Source organism: Haliotis cracherodii, unplaced genomic scaffold (assembly GCF_022045235.1).
Source record: "Haliotis cracherodii isolate W230 unplaced genomic scaffold, xgHalCrac1.p SCAF_10, whole genome shotgun sequence".
NCBI classification, from domain to species: domain Eukaryota; kingdom Metazoa; phylum Mollusca; class Gastropoda; order Lepetellida; family Haliotidae; genus Haliotis; species Haliotis cracherodii.
In genome coordinates, this window is record NW_027266265.1 from 30,375,046 (window position 1) to 30,399,592 (window position 24,547).

The 24,547-nt window shown below is 42.7% G+C and overlaps 3 protein-coding genes and 1 pseudogene across 3 annotated transcripts in view; 1 reads left to right on the forward strand and 3 right to left on the reverse strand.

The window, feature by feature from the left end:
* Nucleotides 1-24,547, forward strand: part of LOC139454287 (uncharacterized) — an 82,013-nt gene that overhangs the window by 46,610 nt on the left and 10,856 nt on the right. The window contains exons 5-13 of the mRNA XM_071235907.1: nt 712-945; nt 1,303-1,488; nt 6,464-6,646; nt 15,826-16,053; nt 18,059-18,313; nt 18,697-18,939; nt 21,860-22,138; nt 23,002-23,175; nt 23,285-23,458. Of these exons, the coding sequence (XP_071092008.1) occupies nt 712-945; nt 1,303-1,488; nt 6,464-6,646; nt 15,826-16,053; nt 18,059-18,313; nt 18,697-18,939; nt 21,860-22,138; nt 23,002-23,175; nt 23,285-23,458 (1,956 nt within the window). The remainder of the gene's footprint in view (nt 1-711; nt 946-1,302; nt 1,489-6,463; nt 6,647-15,825; nt 16,054-18,058; nt 18,314-18,696; nt 18,940-21,859; nt 22,139-23,001; nt 23,176-23,284; nt 23,459-24,547) is intronic.
* On the reverse strand, nt 10,589-14,434 carry LOC139454289 (uncharacterized). The gene is made up of 2 exons (XM_071235910.1): nt 13,084-14,434; nt 10,589-11,667 (listed from the first exon to the last, which is right to left on the reverse strand). The coding sequence occupies exons 1-2, from the start codon at nt 14,336-14,338 to the stop codon at nt 11,123-11,125; spliced, it is 1,800 nt and encodes a 599-aa protein (XP_071092011.1). The 5' UTR covers nt 14,339-14,434; the 3' UTR covers nt 10,589-11,122.
* LOC139444316 (integrase/recombinase xerD homolog) lies at nt 11,575-12,719 on the reverse strand (the record flags this gene model as incomplete). The annotated part of the gene is made up of 1 exon (XM_071225255.1): nt 11,575-12,719. A coding segment is annotated over one exon (1,005 nt), but the record flags the coding sequence as incomplete, so codon positions are not given.
* Nucleotides 14,537-15,573, reverse strand: LOC139454290 (uncharacterized; annotated as a pseudogene).

A 24,547-nucleotide genomic window follows, 5' to 3' on the forward strand; every position in this document is an offset into this window, starting at 1 on the left:
TTCGCATATACCGTCTGATGTAGTATGATGTCAACTCGTGTGATATCTATTCGCATATACCGTCTGATGTAGTATGATGTCAACGCGTGTGTTGTCAATTCGCATATACCGTATGATGTAGTATGTTGTCAACGCGTATGATGTCGATTCGTGCATGCCGCCTTTTCGCGTATGATGTCTTTTCGCGTTTGTCGTCTCATGGCTTTTGCCGTCACTTTGCGTATGTCAACGCGTATATTGTCAACGCGTATACCCTCAACGCCTATTTTGTCTTACTGCGTTTGGTGCTGATTCGTGTTTAGCGTTATCAGTATTCATCTATTCACTAGTCATCGTGAAGACTATGTTGGTGTATATTCGCATGTAGTCTATTAGCTTATGCCGTCCTTTTGCGTATGCCGTCAACGCCAATATTAGTCTACTCGCGTATGCCGTCAACTCTAATGGTAGTCTAATTGCGTATGCCGTCAACACCAATATTAGTCTACTCAGGTATGCTGCTTATTCCTGTTTACTATTGTCTACACTTGTCTATTCCCGAGTCATCGTGCGGACTATGTTGCGATCTCCACAACACTTATTACGGTCTACTGGCATGTTATGTATGAGTTATCTGTGCGACAACTGAATTCTTGAATTGCACACAAATCTATCTTGAAATTCATCAACGTGTAGCAACAAACACATGACTCCGAGCCTTACGTGTTCCAGCTTTCTCACTACCCAACCTAAACGTGCGACTCGCAAGCAATCCCAACCACAGGTTATACAGCTGTATGCAACACATGACATCTATACCTGCGGGGTCAAGGTTCGTGGCTACCTGTACAGGTAAACGGTACCCAGCGTTCGGCAGACATCTACAACTTGAGGTGGACTTTGGCGACCAACTTGGCATGTTACAAATCTGTCAGATTGAGGTGTATGCCCGACCTATAACGTCAGGTATGTAAAGCATGCATTTTGTCCATATAATAGGCATACATACTTTGATCCTACCCGTAAACTTTTGGAAAGCGTTGATCATGAATTACATAATCAGGTATTTAAACCTCAAACATTGTTGTTAAAAGTACAGATGTGTGCTTTGTGTTTGAATTTTTTGAAAACGCGTTACTTATTTGTTGTAGGAGACACGATCGCAATGTCGTTCTCCCCCAAACAATAACACTATAAAAGAATATTAAACAGAACCGTGTATGTAGGTAGTTACAAATACTAAACATGAAGCTGACAGATGTCCATTTTTAACTTGAAATCAATCAGTGAATCCTCCTCTGTACTCCACATCTCGCATTTCAGTTGACTGTGGTCAACCACCTGAACGTCCGTTCGCAGTGATGACAAGCCCGCCGTCAACAACTCACTTCAAGAGCGCTGAAGAGAGGGTAACTTACGAATGCGTAGAGGGTTACACGGTCAAAAGTGGTCGGGAAACAGGTTACTGTAACGTCAATGGCTACTGGACTGTGACCATCGTCTGCACAGGTCAGTAAGCTAGAAACATTCGAAATGGATGCCACACGGTCAGATTTGCCATTTTGAACTCAAGGTCTCATGTATTTGTCACGGCTCTCCCTATTGGTCATTAATAACGCCGAATATATTTGGCACATTGAGGCAAGATCGGAATCAATGTGGATTATATCTCGAAGTCCCGAATAAGATGAAGGATAACGTCAGTATAATCTTGGAAATGAATAAGAAGGACCACTACGTAAAAGTCAGGAAGTATGGTTATAGTGAGTGAGTGAAAAGGTCTGCACGACATTTTTAGCATTTGTCCCGCTATTGCATGGGGACACCATGAATCATCTTCACAGACTGTACCCTTTTAGAAATCGAAATCAGTCCATGGCGTGTAGAGCAAACCTTCCACTACTACGCTTACCGCCCATACCAGTACCAATCCGCATTGAGAAAGAGTATTAAATCCTGCAATGATTGATCTTCTTAAATATAATATATATCGAAACGCATCAATAACTGGCGTAAGAATTAAGCCAGTCGACGAGGTGCGAAACACTTCCTCGTTGCACGAACGGTTTTTAGGTGTTCAAACTATTCACATCACTTCCCAATGGAAGTTAGTACCTCTCGTGCCACATGTTTAACTACTGCAGCATGCCTCATGCACATGATGGATGAGGCTGACAGAGACCATAGGCTGTATGTCAGAAGAATGGCGGTGTCATAAAACCAGAGGACGTCTTCAGGTGGACTTCTGCAAAATTCCTCTGGTCTTATCTGAATGTTATAACAGTTTGGGAGGACCCGATATATGCAAGTAGCATACAGAAGTATATACCATTAGTACCAGTTATTTCGAAATGCTAGAAGCATCTCCCTACGTTGGCAAATGGTTAATTTCGTTAAGTTCATTACTCATCTGTAATTAACTAAAGTCGATAGAATTCTACGATTGCAGTCAAAAGCAAGAAAGAACAAGATAACAGTTTATGATCAGATTGTTTGCAAAACATAACATTATTTCGCTTTCTGGCATAATTTGGTTGGTTGTCGACTGACCAAATTATGTGATATGGTCAATTCGTACACACAAGATATAGCTTGGTTAATTTCGTTAAGTTCATTACTCATCTGTAATTAACTAAAATCGATAGAATTCTACGATTGCAGTCAAAAGCAAGAAAGAACAAGATAACAGTTTATGATCAGATTGTTTGCAAAACATAACATTATTTCGCTTTCTGGCATAATTTGGTTGGTTGTCGACTGACCAAATTATGTGATATGGTCAATTCGTACACACAAGATATAGCTGTTCCTAAACAAGACCGTGATTCTACAAAAGCAGTTACTACAGATAACAATTTCCTTCCATGATATGTCAGTAACACTGTCTGACACTGCGCCTTTATATGAGAAACACTGACCAAACTAAACACTACAAAGCAAACGACTGAAAGAGCAAATCAATAAATACATGCATGTCACCGCTAGGAATTGAACCGAATGACTTGGTATGTCACGATGTATATTAATCTGTTGATACATTACAACTGTCCAAGGGCCGATGGCAATACATCGATGCCGAAGTAGAATATTAACAGTAAACATTGATGTCAGTATGAGACAGTATTTATAGATATAACAATATCACCGACAGGTGAGCACTTACTTTGATCCAATATACACTTGCTGTGAAAAGACGTAGCCTGCAACCTCGGGGTATCGCGGTACTTGTCATGTACGCTAAACGGAACAAAATGAACTCACTAACCTTTATGTTTATTCGAGTTCTCTGTATCAGATATCATTCATGTTATCAAACAATGCATATTTTACTGATAAAAGTTCATTATTTACATTAGTAGCTCCGAGTAAAAGCCGGGCCTCGCGCTCTGTCTGACAAGGGAGAGAACTCCATCGTATCGCGGTACAGAGAAAAGTTGTGTATGGAGGTCCGAATTGGACAAAAAGAGGACATAATTCTACCAACCACTTTGTATGATCATGCCAGACATCAGTGATTTGTCCAGACAAGTGCAAAGACAGCACAAGTAAAATTCTAAATGTGTTATCAGCAATAGGTATTCAATGCATATTTACCGAAAAGTAAGAGAAAAATGTTTTTATAAGTCAACATCAAAATATCAGAAATGATATTTTAAGATTGTTTAAAAATAATTGGATGACAATAATTGGTCATAAAATGGAAAAATGTTAAATGTCAACAATAAATATATAAAAAGCACTCCTAGTATGCCCAAAGTAACTATGTATTTATCTTTTGGTTACTAGTGAAGAACGTATTTCTAAGATTGGCATTATGGCCCTTATGATCTCCCAATAGATTCTGGGCACAGTGCGGGAAAAAATGTGCGGACTACGTAACTTCCGTTACCTCATTAGTCGCCATGAATATGCAGATGATCTAGTTCAGGTCGATGGAGAAAGTTTACTTGGGGAACTGCGGGTTATATCGTTGGCCACTGATAGATGGGGGTAAGGCAATATTACAACAGATGCCAGAAATATGTATCAACGGATTAATAACTCCTTACTTACAGCAGACGGAACATTCCGAGGAAATTGAAATTGTTTACGAAGTGAGCACTTCCTGGCTACTGATTTGCATTAATAGACAGCCGCTAAGAGGCGTGTCCCGCGTGAACTATCGGAAATCACAAATGCCGCGATACGATGAATGCCGCGGTACCATGGGGTCCGAGTATACATTTAGAACTTATTAATGGCATTAGTAATGTGATGTTTTAACATCTGTCCTGTTTTCTGATACACCTGTTTACTGGAGATTCCTCTGACAACACACGCTTGAAGAATACCTGTTATATATCTGTTCTAATGAAATCTTTATGTTTGGAAGCTTACCCCTGTGTGGTTCAAAACTGTAAATTGACGCTTACTGATATAGAATTTAGCACAACTATGACTCAATGGCGGGACAGACATCAGAGGCATCTGCAGTATATGTCAGGTTTATTCCAATGTTGTCAACGAATAATCGATACTTATCTGAATTCAGCGAGATGCATCTTGAAATGATCTATGAATTGAAACTACTTCATTTGGAAACCTACCTAAATTGGAAAACTACATAAATAGAATTAATTAATTGTTAATCTATTTGGCCTTGACATAATGTCGTAAGGGGGTATTAATATTCTCAGGACTTTGACCTTCTGACCAACATCCTAATGCAGTATCCGTTGATTCTTAATCCGCCTGAATGTTTTGACGGGGAATGTGTAGAATGGGGCTTTGAGTCACATCACTGTGCGCAGGATGAGGTTTGGAGACATGTACATGTGGCAGTGTGTTGAATGGGAATTTTAGACAATGTGTGTATGGTAGGGGTTGAAGACATGTAGCATTGAATAGGTTGGGAATGGGAGCAATATGGCTACGTGTAGGGTGGGAATGTGGTACGTGTAACGATGTGCACAGTTGGAATGAAAACGTGTAACCACGTATAGGTTAACGTGGGGTGGGAGAAATGTTACCACGTTTTGCAAGATACAATAGAGGACTCTTAATCTCGTTAAGTGTTGGCCGCTTTAATGATGATTGGGGATGTAGTTGTGTTCACTGCACTACTGTTGTGTATCGGGTATCCTTTAATTACATATTTAAGCCAGTCTGTCACCTGAAACGATGCCGATGAGAATCAGAAATTAAATTCAGAGACAGGCCATTATAAAGTGAATTAATTCCCATTCTACGACAGTACGAAGATTTCAAAAGGCTCCATACGACTCCTGCTGAAAAGTTGTTTGATCAAGATTATAACATTCAAGGTCTCATTGAAGCTTTCATAAAGTTGTCTGGCAGACATGTGGATGACTTCTCCAAATTTTACGCATCAGTGATAACAAATGATGTCCAATGCAATTCCCTGTTTTGACTTGTACCATATGTCCACGTGTTGTTTTAGGTGAACAATTGACTTGGTTTTGCATGTGTTTGTGACGTGTGACACTGGTGGGGCAGGATACGCTCACCTTTTCGCGAGCACCTGGTATCATCTATATGATGATGATTCATGGACGCATACTCATGATATGGTCTGAATTCTTCAATCGACAGAGATTTCTTATTAATCTAGAAAGGGTTTTGTCGCTTTTATTAGTTATGTTATCGTTAGCACGCATAAGACATAAATTATATCTATTGTCTGTTAGATAATGGCTGGGCCCAGAAGTTTTAGAATTTTCATAAGGTGGGAAAAAGTAAGATATTTATTGCAAAAAGTGTCGAGAATCTGACACTCCGATCATGGTTCGTAATGATGTCATTGATACTGTGATGTCATTGAACCTATGCCGTAGGACACGCAGAATTATTAAATATGTGCTTCGTATGGACATTTGTAAACTCATTTGACGCAAATGATAATGAATCTATTTATTTCGAATAATGCATTAGGAACATAATGTGTTTCATATTTGCTGTAATTGAGAAATCAGCGCCGGAAGTTGCACTTGAAACTTCCCGCTAACGCCGTCGGCTAAAATCTGAAAATATACCAACATGTTTTTAGGACATGAAGTAAAACAAGTTATCAGTAATGTTTCTCTAGTCAACAATTTGTGAAACAAAAATCAACCTTTTTCTGATACAAAAATACCATTCTTCATATGAATGCAAGTTGTATCGATTTCTTTAAGTCGAAAGACAAGTTTTTGGTTTCTTAAATTAGTGATTGACGAAAAATAGATAATTGTCACAAGTATCCATACGCATTTAAAAAGTCTTATTCAGCAACGTGTTTAAAACATTGTCAATCAAATTGCAGCACACTCTCCCATTGACGTGTGATCAATTTTTGACTAATTTAAAACTAGTATACAGACAATAAGTTTCTACATTGTGATCAAGATGCATGTTATGATAATGCCCAATATGTACCAAATTTGGTTCACGAAAACGACAGTGCTCGAATCGTGGATGAGTATAAAACGAGTTTGTTTCTTCACAGCTGATGAGAATCTGTCACTCAGGAAACCTGTTTCTCTGTCTGGCAACGACATCATGGACGTCTCCCCACTGACGGACGGTAACACATCATCGTGCGCCGTAATACTGAATGTGGCCGAGGGAACGTTTGTCATTGATCTGGGCAGTGATGTCGAAGTTGGAGATGTTTCCATTAGATTTTATGGTGAGAAAGTATTTTAACCAAGCAGAACTTAAATAAAGGAATGGTCCACATATTTTTCTTTAATAACGAATTTGTTAAAAAAATTTAATCATTATGCATACCAGGAAACCGAACATCTTTATTTCGACGTTACTAAGGCTTTGAGGTTCTATCTATTTGCATCTGAATTTAAACTAGTAACAATGACCAATATTGACAATAATTGCACACACATGAATATCAATACTTAGCAACTTAAGATTGTTTTCTATCTAGTTTACACCTTTTCCACTTGGTCATTTCACAATGTACAAATGGCAAAAAAATTCAATAAAAACAATCCCGTATCATTTAAATGGCAATTAATTCGTATCAAAACATGTTCGTATCAGAAGAAATCTATTTTGAACCGAAATGTGTTTTGCCCCACAACACTACTCAGGTAGATAAATAAGTCCATGCCCACAAAAAGGATGCTTACACGTTCGATATTCAGGACGTTATTCGACCGATAATGGTTCATTGACATCAGTAATGGTTACATGTGATTGTATGTATTTAGTTAATGTATAAGCAAGTGGTCGCTATATAGCCCAAAAAACATGATGATGCCACGTTACATTTTAACTCACTCACTCACTCTAAGCAAGTGTAATTGGATTTACTTTAAGTTGTACATGCTCAAGTTCAATTCTAATAACGGATTCCAATGTCCATCCAGATATTAAAAGGAGTGAAAACAGCATTAGTTCTTGTCTCTAATCAAGCTTTTGACCCGTGTTTGGGAAATGGATTTTACCTTAATAGGAAGAAGAGGAACGATTTCAATCAAGCAATTTACTGTCAGTGGTGTTGTGTCTACAATACAGAATACAAGAGATAGAACTGCAATACGTGGCATAGAGAATCTTAATACATGAAACATAGAACAACAATCGAATAACCATTTTAATGATTCAAATACTTAGGGGGGGAAGCTGGAAAGGTAGGGGACATAACGCTTTCATGTCTAAAGAGGACATTAAATCACGTTACCAATATTATGACCTATGACTGCATATGGAAATAAAATCAATATAAATACGCTTGGCTTTCTACGTATGAAGTTAGACGCGCTATTTACTTAAAGTAGAGTCTAGATATTCATATACACGGTAATAACAACAACAACAACAACAACAATAATAATAATGATTAAAATAATAATAATAATAATAATAATAATAATAATTTATTGATTTTTATGTGAACAAAGCTGTTACGACTCTTCCCTGTCAAACACCCCTTAGCATAGCCTTCGATTCTGAATGATATGTTGAACATTGCATATGCCTGTGGTACGTGTTATGTATATCCAGCTCTATCCGTTAACGCCAAGAACAACAAAATGCAAAATGATATTTATTTTTGACATTAAGATTTGAAAAGCATTTATCTAAAAAAGTGAATAGTAAACTGACGGCCTAAAAAACCGTTACCAACAATATTTCTAGGATAAAATATGACCAATACAATTTGAAGCAGCAATAACAATTGTATTGTAGAAATGTATCATTCAGAACAGTAAAATGCGAATTTACTAATCTAACAACAAAGTCCTTGACCTCCAACAGGGACATTTCTTGACAAGGGGTCATTCGTCCAGTATTCGATCAACAACATTGGTTACAACTTTAAGGTGACGACGGCCCAGACCGTCAATACGGGATATGACCTCCATGAGCGGCAATGTATCATCGAATATATTGTATATTGTACTGAAACTGTGTATATTCGGATATTGATGAGGTAAAATCATATTCTTATAATAGGGAAAAACTGTCCATTAACGCACGCATTTGACGCTGAACACATAAAACAAACTAAGTATGGTAACATCTATTCATAATACATACAACTGCGGGTAAACAAATATCTTAAACTTACAGGTTATTGTGGCACGGGTGGCCCAGTCGTATAAGGCCGCGATTCGCTGTCCCTTGGGCACGCCAGAAACCTATGATTGTGAGTTCGAATCCCGGTTCGCCACCAATTATGTTTCTAGGTTTGTCAGCACCATACCCGTGCTCGTGGGTTTCACCGAAGTGGTAAATGTCTGAGACCTGCATCACTTCGGGCTTTCCTCCAACATTAAGCTGACACGCCGCGATATGACTCGAATAATGTTAAAAGCGGCGTTAAACCCAACTCACTCACTCACTCATGTCTAAAGACTGTTCATAATCACTCTGTGAGGTGTTTACAATAGAGTTTCATAGCTGTTACTTCATAAAGGTGCCACATCTGAGATAGGCTGGGAGTATTTCTCCAATATCATATTGTCAAAATAATCAGATGTATAAAGTATATTCATGTATAAAGCCGTTCTTCTTATATAATGCTAACATAAAACGATCTAGATTCTGTAAGGATAGATCCACTGGAATGAAAGACGTACTTTTTCTACATAGTCTACCAAATATCAAGAGTTGACATTTGACTACATATTTTTGCATCGACACGATCTGAGTGGCCGTAAAACTGATCTGGGTGGTGAAGGTGTAACCCCTGCGCTCTTACAGCGTACCTAACTACAGTGAAGTAACATATTGTTTCATGTGTAGATATACGGCGGACATGAGGACACAGCGTTTGACAATATAAAAGTTAGTCGAACTGTGCGAATGGTTGGATTCATTAACATTTAATCAGGTTGCATAAGTGAGTGAGTGAGTTGGGTTTAACGCCGCTTTTAACAGTATTCCAGTTATATCACGGCGTGTCAGCTTAATGTGGGAGGAAAGCCCGAAGTGATGCAGGTCTCAGACGTTTACCACTTGGGTGAAACCCACGAGCACGGGTATGGTGCTGACAAACCTAGAAATATAATCGGGGCGAACCGGGATTCGATACCGCGATCATAGGTTTCTGGCGTGTCCAAGGGACGCAACTCTGCTCAGCGAAGCGCGGCGCTTTAGACGACTGGGCCACCCGTGCCCCCTCAGGTTGCACAAGAGTTGATATTCAGTTCTCAATGCTTAATCGATGGCTATGTTATTTTAGGACATTGTTGCTCATTTGCTTCTATTTCTCACTATTCCATAATGCAAGATCACGTGTCAGCGATTGTTTTGGGTGTAAGTTAAATACAATGACACAGCCTCAGGACGACTTGTATGTCAGTCTCCACTTCACAGCATAAGGCACCCGTGGGGATTCCTGTTTAGAATAGATCCTCCTTTTCTGGTCGTAATAAAAGACCCAATGGATCAGGTAGTCAGGCTGTGCGACATGTAGGAAAGCGTGTCACTGTGCCATGATGGCGTGGATTGTTGGTCACAATATCAATTATAAGATGCTTTGTACATGGCACGTTTATTTCAGGTGTCACATAGCAGGCCTATTGCTGAGCGAGGCTTTAAACAACAAACAAACAAACACATCATGAGAGTCCATCGTGTCCTTTAGAGTCTGCGTTTCAATAATACTGACTAGGGTTGCATCGTCAGCCAACAGTTATGTAGAAATAATCATGTTCACTATTCATAAACATAAGCTCCAAGTTCCATTTAGAGATCATTTATATGTGAACAAAGCTGTTACGACGCTTCCCTGTCAAACACCTCTTAGGATAGCCATACATTTTGAATGATATGCTTGAACATTGCATATGCCTGTGGTATCGTGTTATGTATCCAGCACTATCCGTTAACGCCAAGAGCAACAAAATGCAAAATAGATTTGAAAAGCATTTATCCCGCGATATGCCAAGGAGAGGCACGGGCCACCGAGCCGTTGGTGCCCGTGCCTGTAATAAAACAGAAGATGAGATTGGGTTAAATGGCCGAGGGTGTGCAGGTACTAGTGGGCTACTTAGCTGCTAATTGTATATACCAAAAATGCTACCGTTGCCATGGCCACGCGCGTGGCCGACGGCGATTGCAGCAAGCGCTGCTGGCCTGAGACTGCTACCGCTGTCCGGCCCCCACGGTAGCATATTTAAACGCTACCATTGCTTGGCAACTCCCACGTTGCCAAAAGCAGCTCCACGCTGCTGGCCTAAGTCAGACTGCCGCTGCCCGGCCCCAGGTAGCCGGCCAAAGCAGATCACACTGCCCGGCCCCATTAGCAAAACCATTGTGCGGCTCCCGCCGCGGACCCAACTGTCAGCTACCGCTTGACAAGACGACTTCCGCCGCCGGGCCCATATACGTGGCAACTGTTTGCCCCAACGTATGTTATTCTACGATTCCCCGGCTGAAAAGTCGGGAAAGACAAGGTTCCCACTGAGAAGCAGGTAACCCCGGAAAGGTTCCCGCTGAAAAGCAGGTAGCCTTAAGCACGAGTATTAATTTGGAAGCAAGTTAATTTGTTACTAGCAGTGTAGCCCACAAGAACCCCGCCACAAAGCACCAGAGTGCTACCCCACACCCACGGCCACGCGATACGCGGAGATAGCATTGTTGCCCGGCTTGCTTATGCACTGAAAGGAAACACTAACCTGTGGAGATAATATCCTTACTGGCGCAAAACGAGCGCCAGGGCATGCAATAAATTGTCCGTAAACACACACAGTCCTTTGTCACTGAGGTGGACGCCCTCCCAGGCGTACCATGTCTTGTCAGATGCCAGGATCTGGGGATGTGGCACTGTTGTACCGCCGAGCTCTTTGACTCGGTTGGTCAGTCGGCGGTTGATATTCTTCCGCATCCCCTCGATCTTTCGTGGATCCCTGGCATCGTGCCAGTAGCGCCTGGGCAGCATTGAGGATACGATGATCTTGGTGTCAGGAAGCTGGAGTTGTATCCGAAGGATTGATGCCACCATGTCAAGGTAGAGTTGGCTGCCTTTGACCGAGCACAGGTCGTTGGAGCCCAGGTGAATGATGAGGGCTCTGGGGCTGCGCCGTGTCGCCTTGACCTGTGCATCCAGAATGGTGTCCAGCTCCTTCCACCTCATCCCCCCTCGTGCCAGCCATAGCATCCTCGGTTGGTTCGGGCTGGTGCCCTTCAGGAGCAAGTACTGCCGTGCCCTGGCCATGTAGCTGGATCCCACCATCCAAACTGTAAACAATAAGAAGTGTAGTAAGTACCATGAAAGACTATTTGATTTAATTGTGCAACATTGAATTTGTTGGTAGGCGTATGTAAGCATTGTAGCAATCTGATTTCCACCTGCCGTATTGTTGTATGAGGTGTTCAGGCACCCCGTTCATGGCTGCTGATGTGGCTGCCCCAATGCGGAAGGAGTGCGAAGAATAGCAGGCCGTGTTTATGTTGCTGTGTGCTAAGGCCTTTTTTAGGAGTGCCTGGAATTGGTACCTTGTAACGGGGGAATGGTCAAAGTGGACGAATGCATGTTGTGGGCCGGAGGGGCGCGCCTCCAGGTAGTGCTTGATGGCGACTACCGGACATAGCGGATTACCTGGTATAGGTGACATTGTAACTGTTGTCCCCATCCTGTACTGATCAGACTTTGAGTGTGGTAAATGGATTGAAAGCTGCTGGGGGTTGCCCGAGAAGCTTAAATTCTGGATGGCGCAACCTGTTCTTGAGGGTCCAGTTTGGACGAGTTCGCTAACCCTAAAGAAACCGAAGAAGGCTGTGCAGTAGACTGCCTTGAACAGCCTGGCTTCATATGCTGATGAGCATACGTGAGGCAGATTGTTGGTTACTACCTGCAGCAGATCTGCAGTGATCGGTTTTCTGGTGTCTGGTCGGCCCGCTGATTTGTGTAAGCCGGTTACAATCTTGCCTATCAGGAAATGGTTTGTACAGTCGGTGAGCCCGTGGAATTTGTGGTGTGAAGACAGCGCTGCAATGTAAGTCTTGACTGTGTTAGGGGAGTGGTGAGTGACTGACAGATAAGCAATAAAGTTTACGACCTGATCCAGCGGGACTGGCCACACCTCTTGTAGCTGGTGTGCGGACCGGAACTGGTGCAAGGCATTGATGCCTGTTTGGTAAGTGGCCCATGTATTAGTAGACAGAGATTGTTGTAGGAGTCTGCCGGCTTCCTGCCTCAGATCAGCCATATGTTGCACGGGATAGGTGTGGGGTTCTGGTCCGCGGCTGGTGCTGCCTCTCGGAAGCGTTTGAGCTGAAACCTCGAGAGAGCATCGGCAATAGTGTTAGCAGTGGAACATACATGCTTTGCCTTAAACATAATATTATATCGGAGACACTGCAGGATTAGGCGACGGAGTAGGCTCATCACTCTGGGGGCCTTGGTTGACTGCTTGTTGATTATTGTTACGACGGCTTGGTTGTCGCAGTAAAAGAGGACCTTTTTGTTTGCGAGTTGCTTGCCCCAGATTTGGATGGCCAGTGTGATGGGGAACAGCTCCAGGAGCGTCAAGTCCCGTGTAGTTCCATCCGTCACCCACCGGGGTGGCCATGCGCCGTTAAACCATTTGCCCTGCATGTAGGCCCCAAAGCCGGCGCCACCCGCTGCGTCTGAAAACAGCTGGAGGAAATCGCTATCCACCCATAGTTGGTCCTGAAACACTGAAATGCCGTTATAACTCGTAAGAAATGTTAACCACATTTGTAGGTCTTCCTTGACCCAGCTGGTAATCCTAATGTGGTGAAATGGTTGCTTACCTTTGCTAAGCAGATCGATTAGCCTGCGGCTGAATGCCCTTGCCATTGGTATAGCCCTGCACATAAAGTTAAGCTTGCCTATGAGGGACTGAAGGGCCCTTTTTGTGACCTTGATGTTACCTGTTGACAGGATGTCTTGGATTTCCCTTGTTGCCTCCTTGATCTTGGGCTCTGGGATTCTGATCTGCATTGCAATGGTGTCGATTTCCAGCCCTAGGAATGTCAGTTTGGTTGTGGGGCCCACCGTCTTGTCGTGCGCAATAGGAACCCCAAGCTGTTCAAGTGTATTCACGCATCCGTTGAGGTTGTCTGAGCAGTGGCTGGTGCCTGCTGTGCCCCCCGTTAGGAAGTCATCCAGGTAATGCATGACCGGACACGTTGGAAGATGCGATTGCATGCACCATTGCAAGAAGGTACTAAACGTTTCAAATATGGCGCAAGATATGGAGCAGCCAAATGGTAAGCATTTATCGAAATAGAACTCACCTTCGAATCTGATGCCTAGCAGCTCGAAATCGGATGGGTGGACTGGTATAATTCTAAAGGCCGACTGAATGTCGAATTTTGCTAGTAATGCTCCCTTTCCCAGTTGTTGCACCATCTGGGTAGCTTCATCAAATCTGGCGTACACAACGGAGCAGGCCTCTGTGTCTATGAAGTCATTTATAGATTTACCCCTGGGATAGGATAGATGGTGAATTAGACGGAATTCCTCCGCATGCTTACCCAGGTGCTGACCATATCCTGGCTGCTTCTTGGGCACCAGGCCTATTGGGGATACTTGGAGGTTGTCTAGGGGGGTGTCCTTGAAGGGGCCCGCCATCCTGCCAAGGTCGACTTCCTTTTGTAGTTTTTGTTTCACGTAGCCTGCCGTATCTTGGTGTGTGGCTGATCGCAAGTTTCGTGCCAGGCGACCCGTGCGGCTTCCCTGGAACTCGAGCTTAAAGCCAAAGCTAAAACCTACCCATAAATAATTTGCATCTCTGTAATTGACCCTAGCATATTGGCGTAACCAGGGTGCCATTTCATTGAGATCCACGGGGGAAGGGGCCATTGAATTTACCTGCCTTGCCGGCTGGTTTTCTGTTAGGAAAGGGCTGATTGGGCTTGTATGGGGTCGGTTGGACCCCATTCCCTCGAAAGCAGGTCCTAGAGCTATGGGAATGTTTGCCACACTTACCGCATTTGTGAGTGTACTTACAGTTGACCCTGCTACAGCCAAATTTATTGAAATCCCAGCATACCTGACTGGCGATGTCCCCCTGTACGCGTGTCATTGCGCCCCGTCCGCCTGATTCTGGTTGTAGTACCGGCTGTGTTACCATGTACTTCAGCCACAACTCCCCGTCGATGTTGTCCCAGCGTCGTGAGGGGTCCCTTGACATTCTGTGTCGGAATTGTTGGTCGTAGGTTGACCAGGCATCCCCCCCGAATCGAAGTGCCGCCGTTCTTATGGTTTCCATGTAGGACAGCAACCCCTGGGTTGTGCGGACCTCGGAGTGCCTACTAACGTAAGTACACATGAAAATGTGGAAAGCTGAAGTCCAGCTTGCCAGGGACAGGCGCTTTGCTTGCTGTTTTATTGGTTTAAAAATTACCTTACCTGAGGAGTCATACGCCATGGTAATCGTACCGTCCTCGTGACTTCCCTCGGTGTTTGGTAGTATTGTGCCGAGGTCGACATACTCGCCACGCCAGATTTTTTCCCTCACCTGTTGTTTGACGTGCGCGTCTATTCCGTCCGCACGGAAGGAAAGGGAATCCCCGCTGGGGCCGCGTCACCGTCGGCCTCGTTGTGCGCATCGGGGATTCTCCCTATGTTGGGCGAAATGGCGGGAGAACTAAAACCAAGCCTTACCTGTTGGTTTGCGCTAACCGGGCCGGGCGCTGAATGTTCCAGCAACTGGAGTATTTTTCCCAGTTGCTCGTTTACCTGGGTAGCCGAGTTGGCAACCTGCGCGGCATTTACAAGCTGCGCCGATTGTACGTTAATTCTGTTGCCACCTTCGATATTTCCGTAATTGGCAGACTCACCATCAGCTGTTGTCTCCTGTACAATGTGTACTCCCGGGGTTTGTCTTCTGGTTGTCCTGGCCTGCTTGGCTCCCCTCACAAGCTTGTGGTTGACGGTTGCTCTTCTCTTGGGAGGCATCACGAAAAGTCGGGGTGGTGAGTTGGTATTCCACAAGCGTAAATTGTCCCGAGGGTGAAGTTCGGGAGTAGAGCGGAATAAATGCGATACGGCGAGTGCTGAAATAGATGGTATTCAAAGCGTAATCGGCGAAACGTTCGCGACTGGGTACAAAGGAAACGTAAAATGGGAAAGCGATTAGATACAGTGACACACGTGTGTACTTGGGGAAGGGCTGCTCGCGAATGACGGACTAACAAAGGGCGGGATGATGCTTGCGCGGGATTATTTCCCGGGCACGGTGCCGAGTGGTGGCCCGGGGTGATTGAGTTACGAGGGGTGATTGGGTTACAGACGTAATTAGCCCATGGTTTGGATACGCGCGATAAAGTCATTTAGTAGTTAGTACTAAATGTAATTATCTAAAAAAATGAAGAGCCTTAACGGCGAACACCGAAGAGCATTAAGTTTGAAACTATTTTTTCCAGATGTGAAGAAACTTGATTCTCCTGTTATCAACGTGACAGTGTGGCGTGATGGGTACCCTGCGTCATCCTGTACACTGTATACCTTCATCTACTACCGTGGGGAGACCGCCAACATCGTGTGCGACTACTTCCCCGTAGGCAGATACGTCAGCGTTCACATCTACTACGAGGTGCTCGTCCCACTAGAAGTCTGTGAGATAATGGTTCATGGGAGGCGGTACAACGATGGTGAATACGTTAATATCATCTACTTAACACTACATGTATATATATGACAGGCGTAAGGAAGAGAATATTTGGATGTTAACTTCTTTATTGTGAGGAACAGGACGTTTAGGAGTATATATTTACTCCTTCATCAGGAACCGTACATGGTACTGGGGCAAAATGTTCTTAAGAGTACACTTGGTAATTGTAGTCATCTCAGTTATCGGTACACAGGAAAAATCCAAGGTGAAGGTCAGCTACCATCAATAACGCGGATGTCCCACGTTGGAATCGATAGCGGAATGACATCTCCTGCCTACGGAAGAGACGAGTATGCGAATCATCCTGGGGAATGGTAACCCACTCGGCCTGCAACGTAAAGGTCAACTGCTGCAACGTCTGGGGTTGTGGTTGACGTCGGCGTAGCCGTCTATCAATTCATCCCGCAGATGCTCTATCGGAGGCAAATCCGGGGATCTGGAGGGCCAGGGGAGAACATCAACGTTGTTGTTGTGTGGACAGGCTCTTGTGATCCGTTCTGTATGCGGTCGAGCGTTGTCCTGCTGGAATACACCATCGCCATTGGCTGAAATTGGGAGGACGTGTGGTTGTTGTTGTTTGTTGTTTAACGCCGCACTCATCAATATTCCAGCTGAATGACGGCGGTCTGTAAATAATCAAGTCTGGATCAGGCAATCCAGTGATTGACATCATGGGCATCGATCCACGCAATTGAATACACGTTATTCGCCCCTTACGACAAGCATAGTCGACTTTAAGGGCAAGCATTGGTTGCCGAGGACCTATTCTGCCCCGGATCATCACGGGTCGGACGTGTGGTAGGAGAATTTCGTTGATGTATCGTTGCCCTGGATATGGACCAAACCTGTCATGATGAGAGATAGCCGCTCACATCATAACGCTACACCCACCAAACCTGTCCCCTTCCTGTACGCAGTTTTCGGCGTAGCGTTCTCCCAGACGTCTGTAGACCGGTGCTTTACCGTCCCCTCGACGGAGGAGAAATCTTGATTCGTCGCTGAACCAGACATCTCTCCGTCGCAGTTGAGGCCATACCCTGTGTTGACGACACCAATTCAGTCGTTGCTCGTAGACCTGCTGCTCTTAAACGGTTTCGTATACGTACGGTCTGGTCGGAGATTCTAGGCAGTCCGGGTATTTGGGATGCAGTTGAGGTGGCTGTGGTCATCCTTTCACGTAGGTGGTGCAGTCGGATGTAGCGATCTTGTGGGGCGGGTTAATCTTGGTCGTCCCAACCTTGGCCGATCACATGTTTCCCGACTAATGGTTTGCATGTGCTTGTTGTGATCATTTTGTTCCGGGAAATTTGTCACTGACACTATAACACATTAAACCTGTTCATTTTGCACTTCTTGGCTCGCTAATTTTGCTTTTATGGCCAAAAATATCCGTATTGCGTTTCTTTTTTTGAAGAGTATGTTTGTCAAGGTGACATCTTATAACTAACTATACAGAAGCACACGATGCACAATAACCTTTATCATTCCTATGCAATTGTTATGTCTGATACATGTACAGCAGTCCGGCAAAGCTTCACAGATTTCCCTTCATCGTACACATTGTACAAGCTTACTTTTTCCGTGCGTTTGTATTTACAAACGTACATGATAATACTCTACCCACATAAAATAAGGGAACTTATGATTTGAATTGAGCTATTGTTGAGGTGTTCGTTTACAATACCGTTGCGTTGCGTCTGGACGCAACATCGGATCACCATGAAATTTCACATCATGCATGAACAGCTCGTGCTGCACGTGCACATAGAAGCCAAAGTGTGAGCGCCCATAAGGGAACTCTCACTGAAGCAATCGATCTAAACACACGCTTAAAATCTCCCCCCCCCCCCCCCCCCTACAGTATCTCAATTAACAAAATGGCGAAGTGTTGGTACGATAGGATATGGTACGTTTAGTAGGTTGTATGTATATTATTAACATGAATGCATGTCTCTCATTGTCAAATCATCTCTCCTATTGTCCAGCCTTGGAGTGTTTTCGCTATCGAAAACAAACCGACTATAAGGGACATTTGAACACGACAGTAGCAGGAATCCCTTGTCAAAGATGGGATTCCCAGAGCCCGCATGCGCACTCCCACACGGACATATCAAGGTTCCCGGATGATAACCTTGAGGACGCCGCCAACTACTGCAGGAACCCTGACGGAAAATACGGGCTCTGGTGCTACACCAACGACCCGGATGTTGAGTGGCAGTATTGCCCTGTCAGAAACTGTGGTAGGTAGAATTCTGATAAAAGAACTACACTGTGGGAGACTGTATCCAGGAACAACCCGTGTCGACAATTGTAAAGGCACATTCTAATTCAGGCCATGCACTGTTACCGTCAGCTCTTCCACGGTCTGTTCCTAAGATTAACCCAGCTCCTGGTGTTGCCTGATATCCCCATGGGTACATTTAAGCATCACATATTATGTTCTGCCATACAGAAGTGTACAAATTGTCCAAGTTTGAAGAAATATAAATCATTATAAGTCGTTTGTAAAATCACACTTAGCTATAACCGATTAAAGGATAAGGTGCGTTCTTGTTGAAGATGTGTTTATTTGCATACCGAGACAATATTTTGACACTTTATATTCACATGGTCGTATTTTCAGATTATATGTGCTTGCGAGACGATAAAGGGTCAACATACAAAGGGTCTATACTAAAAACAGCCACTGGAGCCAGCTGTGTTAGATGGAGTGGGGCAACAATCCCCTTCAACAAGACGAGTCATTTCTCGAACTGGTGGCAATCTATGATAAACTGTCGCAATCCAATACTCTCCCAGAGTCGTCCTTGGTGCTACACGTCCAATGACGCTAGCCAGTATGGTCTTTGTGACATACCAACATGCCGTAAGTCAGTCTGACATGCCAATTGCATATACGTGGACAATAACATAGGTTACCGGGATATTGGTGCTTTGCTTTTTGACGATGGCAATCCGTTGCTGTTTTTTTAACATTTGATCATTTTTGACCAAAGCTGATATATATGTGGTGAGAAAAACCCTTTTTCAATAACGGACTTGATCACAGTTTGAATTTCTCATGAAACTGGCAAAATTGTCATTCGCTCTATTTAGACATTATGGTGTAATAGAATACGCCCGAAGTAAAATAGCTTGTAAATGTTACTCATGAACTTAAGGAAGAAACAATTATTGTGTGAATATAACCATTTGTACATACATGTGTATCTGATAAGCTACACACCGGAAGCATCATTACAAAATTGTTCGTTACTTAAAACAACGACATTGTCAGTGGGCCAAGAAGGACCAGTATCTCATCCCGTCCTTGTTTTTTTACACAAAACAAAGTTAAGGATCACGCGATTCTTTCATGTTACTAGTCATGGCATGACAGATTAACTTTTGTAATTTGAAAGAATATGTCATGGCATGACAGATTAACTATGGTAATATGAAAGAATCGGGTGGTCCTACACTTTATTCAGCAGTATATGAAAGTTTGATATTTCGCCCATATCATGGCGATGGTTTTGAAACTTTAGGGGCGTATGGGTAGCCTAGTGGTTCGCTCGTCACGCCGAATACCCTCGTTCGATTCTCCACATGGGTACGATGTGTGAAGCCAATTTCTGGTGTCCCCTGCCGTGATTATGCTGTAATATTGCTTAGAACGGCGTAAAACCATACTCGCTCACTCTGAAACTCTGTTCATTGTGAGAGCAAGAGAAACTGGTCTGCCTGATGTGCTGATATAATTCGACCGTTGCTCCAGACCTTCTTGGGAAAGATGCTAAATGTACACGACGTCATTGTATTACACGAGGTTTGACCTACCCTTTGAATACTGACTTTCAGGCATTATACTTAAGAATGCTCGGAGGTTCACACGGAAGTTTAACCAGCGCCTTTAAATCGTTCACACTTCAATGAACCCATCCAAACTGACGTTCAATTCTTATAATTTCATACTTTGTAGTTTACTTGTCTCGCCGAATAATATCGTAACAATTTATGGTTAAATTTGAAGTCCTCTGATTTCGCCGAAGAACATAAAACAATGTTATTTTGTCGGTATTTGCCGGCTCACGGTCACATACGTTTCCCACTCATACTCAGTTACGCAAAGAAAAATAGTTCTTTGAATATGTACAACATAATCTAGAAATATGTCAACATAATTTCATTCACTGAACAAATTTACAAACAATATTTGGGATAAATCAAATCTTAAAAATAGGTAACAGGAAGTTGAACAAACATATGCACCGAGGCTAGGTCAACCTTCAAGCGCGGATTTATATATGACGTCACATAAGTTTGTAAAGAGGTGCATTTGGAGTCGAACGGGAGCATGAGGATGAAATTTATAATTACTGCTGGAAAACACCCCGACGCATGAACCCTCTCATGACACGAGCAAATTGGGAATATCACCGATTTGTGAATGTGTTGCATGTGTTTTGATAATCGCAAACCAATTCGGACGACGCGGATTGGACTGGTGGGGATTGAACCGAGTGCTCTGAAACTTGTGTGTTTTGTGATAATTTTCAATGTCAGGGTATGTTATATTTGGAGTTTGGGATTTGTCGAGTGTGCTGAAATACTTTGCTTAGCTGGTGTTTCTTGTCACCCGTGATGAACCTACTGTATGACCTGATACCCGTTTCATTTCTGTGCCCCGTGTCTCCTCATGACATTGTGCCGCCGCTTCTCGGCCTAGAATGCACGGAGAAGGTCGGCCAACTCAGAAGCCGGAATAGTAGATTTCTAATTCCGTTAAGGGGTATTTTATCGTCCCCGATGACCAATCAGTAAAACAGGTAGGCAAGTTTTTTTTGTTTTGTTTTAAAAAATGTATGTTAATGTATTATGTTTTCTTAAAATCTTAGATTTTTTTCCCGATACGATAGTAAATCGTGTTTTAGTTTGCGATTGATCATGAGCAGTCGCGTTTGCTCTGTATCAGCGGCCATATCTGAGCAGGATACGACATTGTTTTAATTGTTGCTAGATTCCTGTCGTTTCCGAAAACAAGGCATCAAAGTCAAAATCGCTCAATAAATCAATTTCGTTCCCCTCAGTAATTTTACAGAAATAATTTTCTTTACTTGCGTTGTTAGTATTGAAAGGACAATCCATTTTGTTTAATGTAGCAGCTAGCCGAAATCAATCACCAGAACCAAAGCATTTATTTATTTATAAGTCAGCTGAAATGTTACAATACCAGGCAAAAATACTAAATTAATTATATTGCTGATAAATGCAGGTATTAAAAAGAAAATGGAAAATCGAATTGATCGTAAACAACGATCGAGAATTCGGGGAAACCCCGGAAAGTAGTTCCGTCAAAAGTTCACACGATCAATTTCACAAAAAATTGTTCACATCGTGTGAACTTTTTCTGTCCGTTCACAGGTGTGTATTAACTCCAAATATAAGATCACGTGACTACGCCTTCAGCCAATCAGCATGAAAGAAACAGTGTAAACCTCAAAGTATGAAATTATTACAATAGAAATAGATATTAAGATGGGAAGGCACAACATGTGAACATTCACTCATTCGATGCTTTCGGCTGTTCGGATACCATTGAAAACAACTCATATAGTATAGATGTCAGTTCTGATAAAGCATAGAGGAAATCCACGTTGCTTACAACTAAACATATACAATCCAAAGGTGCATTAATGATTAAACTTAATAATATCTACTTATCCTAAAACATGGCCCCAAAATATGATATTTGATCAAAACACTTCACAAAATGTTTGAAGGCACAAATACTTTACCATTCACAGCTACGACTTCAGAGATGACACGAGGTCACTGGGTTCTGGATGCAGACCAAACATTGAATGACCTCCTACCGTCCACCGAATGTCTGGTTTGGAACCGACTGCACACACCAGACGGAAACTTTAGCGGTACCTGGAATGACGCCTTTATACCTATAACCTACCGAAACACATTCACAGCAGCAACTATATGTCGTGCAGAGAGGGTGTTCAATACAACCATTCAGTGCTTCAATATCACCGAATCTGGAACGGTCTGGAAGGCTGGCGTTCTAGAATGTGGTAAGTTCTGTGACGAAGGAGTCTAATGCTCACTAAGTGAACATGCCCATCCAGTTACACACAGGATTAACAAGGGTTCCTACTTTGCAAAACGAATGTGTGTATGTCTCCATCTGAAAGTTTAAGGTTTCAAATTAAAGTTAAGAAAATACTTTGAGCATGGCGACATGACTATTTTCACATTCTAGTTAATTTCAGATACTTTCTCTCTGCATTATGGAAAGCAATCTGCTCAGTTGCTATCGAAGCATTTGACTTCTTTCAGGTGTAACGTCATATCAGTCTGTTTTGGTAGAAGAGTTTGCAGAAGATGTCATGTCTACATCGATAATAAACGTTTCATGTGTACGCACGCATATCAAAGATCACCCTCTAGGTAGATGTGCTGTTCATTTGAATCTGAACCTTTGCTTTGTCAATAATTGAAAATATATAAAATCACTTGTTGCCAAACGCGTCTCATGAAAAAAGACAACAAAATTGAAATGGATCAGCTCGGTAGACACTCAGATCCTCGGGGATTCGGTTTCTCTTTACCATAACCCTGTTGTCAAAGATCTACTTTGCTCACCTGGAAGTAATATAAAGGCTGGCAAGTATCCACATGTACACAAGGAGGATGACAAAAAGTTTGGCTACAGAATAGCTCTCGTGGAAGATTGCAGCTACAGTTTTTTTTGTTAATCTGTATACGAGCAATGATGTTTGTTTCATTCTTGTAAATGCCAAACTAACAACTATCAAGGACTTATAGTTTTCTATATGGAAAGTATAAATATTACCTTTTGCAGTTCAAAATTATAATTCAGCGTGAGTAATTCAATTAAGCAACTATTGGTTTTCACTCTATATTTGGCCCACAGTGCACTGCGGATCTCCCCATAGTGTGGATAACGCTACCTTCTCCATCTCCTCCAGTCTGCTAAACGGAACAGCCAAATACACGTGCCAAAAAGGATATGGGCGTGCTTCCGGTTCAAATAACGTCAAGTGTCTCAAAACTGGCCAATGGGAGATCCCTGACATGATCTGTGAAGGTATATATAATTATATGATTCATATTTACATCATTACACACTGTGGCTTAAATTAACGATGTACGATTAATTTGTCCTGATTGTCCTCACGCTATTGTTCTCGTTCCAGTCGACTGTGGCACTCCTCCTTCCATGGACCACGCAGACGTCGACGTCAACTCGACACTGGTTGGAAATACCGCTAATTACACTTGTCACGACGGCTATGCACACTTCTCAGTGTCTAACCAGGTCATGTGTCTTGACTCAGGCAAATGGGATGTTGGTAATATGACATGTGAAGGTACAATACAATAGTGAGTGTGTGTGTGTGTGTGTGTGTGTGTGTGTGTGTGTGTGTGTGTGTGTGTGTGTGTGTGTGTGGATATGCTATTTGTTACATGCTTTTTCGGAAAAGAAACTAATTTCATTACTATCCCTAGCTAACACGCAGGGAATTTCACCTTCCCTCGTAATTGCGACTTAAAGATTGTTCTGTGTTTGCAAAATCTTAAAACATGTATATAAAAGTAGCAAAACAGATTTCATGTCAATAAATAGAGGTTATCACGCGAGTGTGTTTGGGGATGGTAAATATCCTGCATTTGGAATAAACATTGTATTTAGCGAGCCTTGGTGAGCTAAATACATAGTGTTTATTCCTAATAAAGGATATTTACCATCCCCAAACACACCCGCGTAATAACCTCTTTATCATATAATGTCATTCTTTAATTCTGGGCTTCAAAATCGCTTTCCCTCTCTCACAAACATTACCGAAACATTGCGAGTTTTCCTGGAATGCGCGCATTAATATTTATTACGTCACAGGGTAAGTGATGTGTCAGTCGGACAGTGACAGTAGCCAATATAGTTCCAACGGAAATCTGTTTCTTATACAGTGTCGAAGCAACATATACGCAAAACAACAATTGTTTTTAATTACCTTTCGCGGCAATCCATCGGTCTGTCCGCTAGAGTAACTGCCCTTTTTCAAAGGGAAGCTACTCTAACCCTAGTCTATGAGACGTCACGACCATGGTCAGACGTTGTTGACAGTCGGTCTGTCCTGTCATAACGTTAAGAAGTGTAGTCAGATGTACACACAGCGACAAAACGAAACAAGGTAACAATTCAAACATATTTCGGCCAAATCCAACTATTTTAATTTGTGGAGAAGGTTTCAAGCCGCAGAGGTCTACAAGCACAGATATGGCTACTGATCCCGCTTGGCTAGGCCTCGTGCCCTAGTAAAATTGTTTCGAAATTTATATCGCCAAAGTTGCCAAAACTTATATAATGCCTTAGCTACGTCACATTTAGACTATGATTTTCAGTATATTAGACTGTTCTTTTGATGATGATAGCATTTATCCCTGTAGTTTATCCAGAT

Coding starts and splice junctions, on each gene's coding strand:
- LOC139454289 (XM_071235910.1), bottom strand. CDS start 14,338: ATGGGGTCCAACCGACCCCATACAAGCCCAATCAGCCCTTTCCTAACA. Junction 11,668..13,083: donor GGACCAACTATGGGTGGATA/GCGATTTCCTCC, acceptor TATTGTTTACAG/TTTGGATGGTGGGATCCAGC.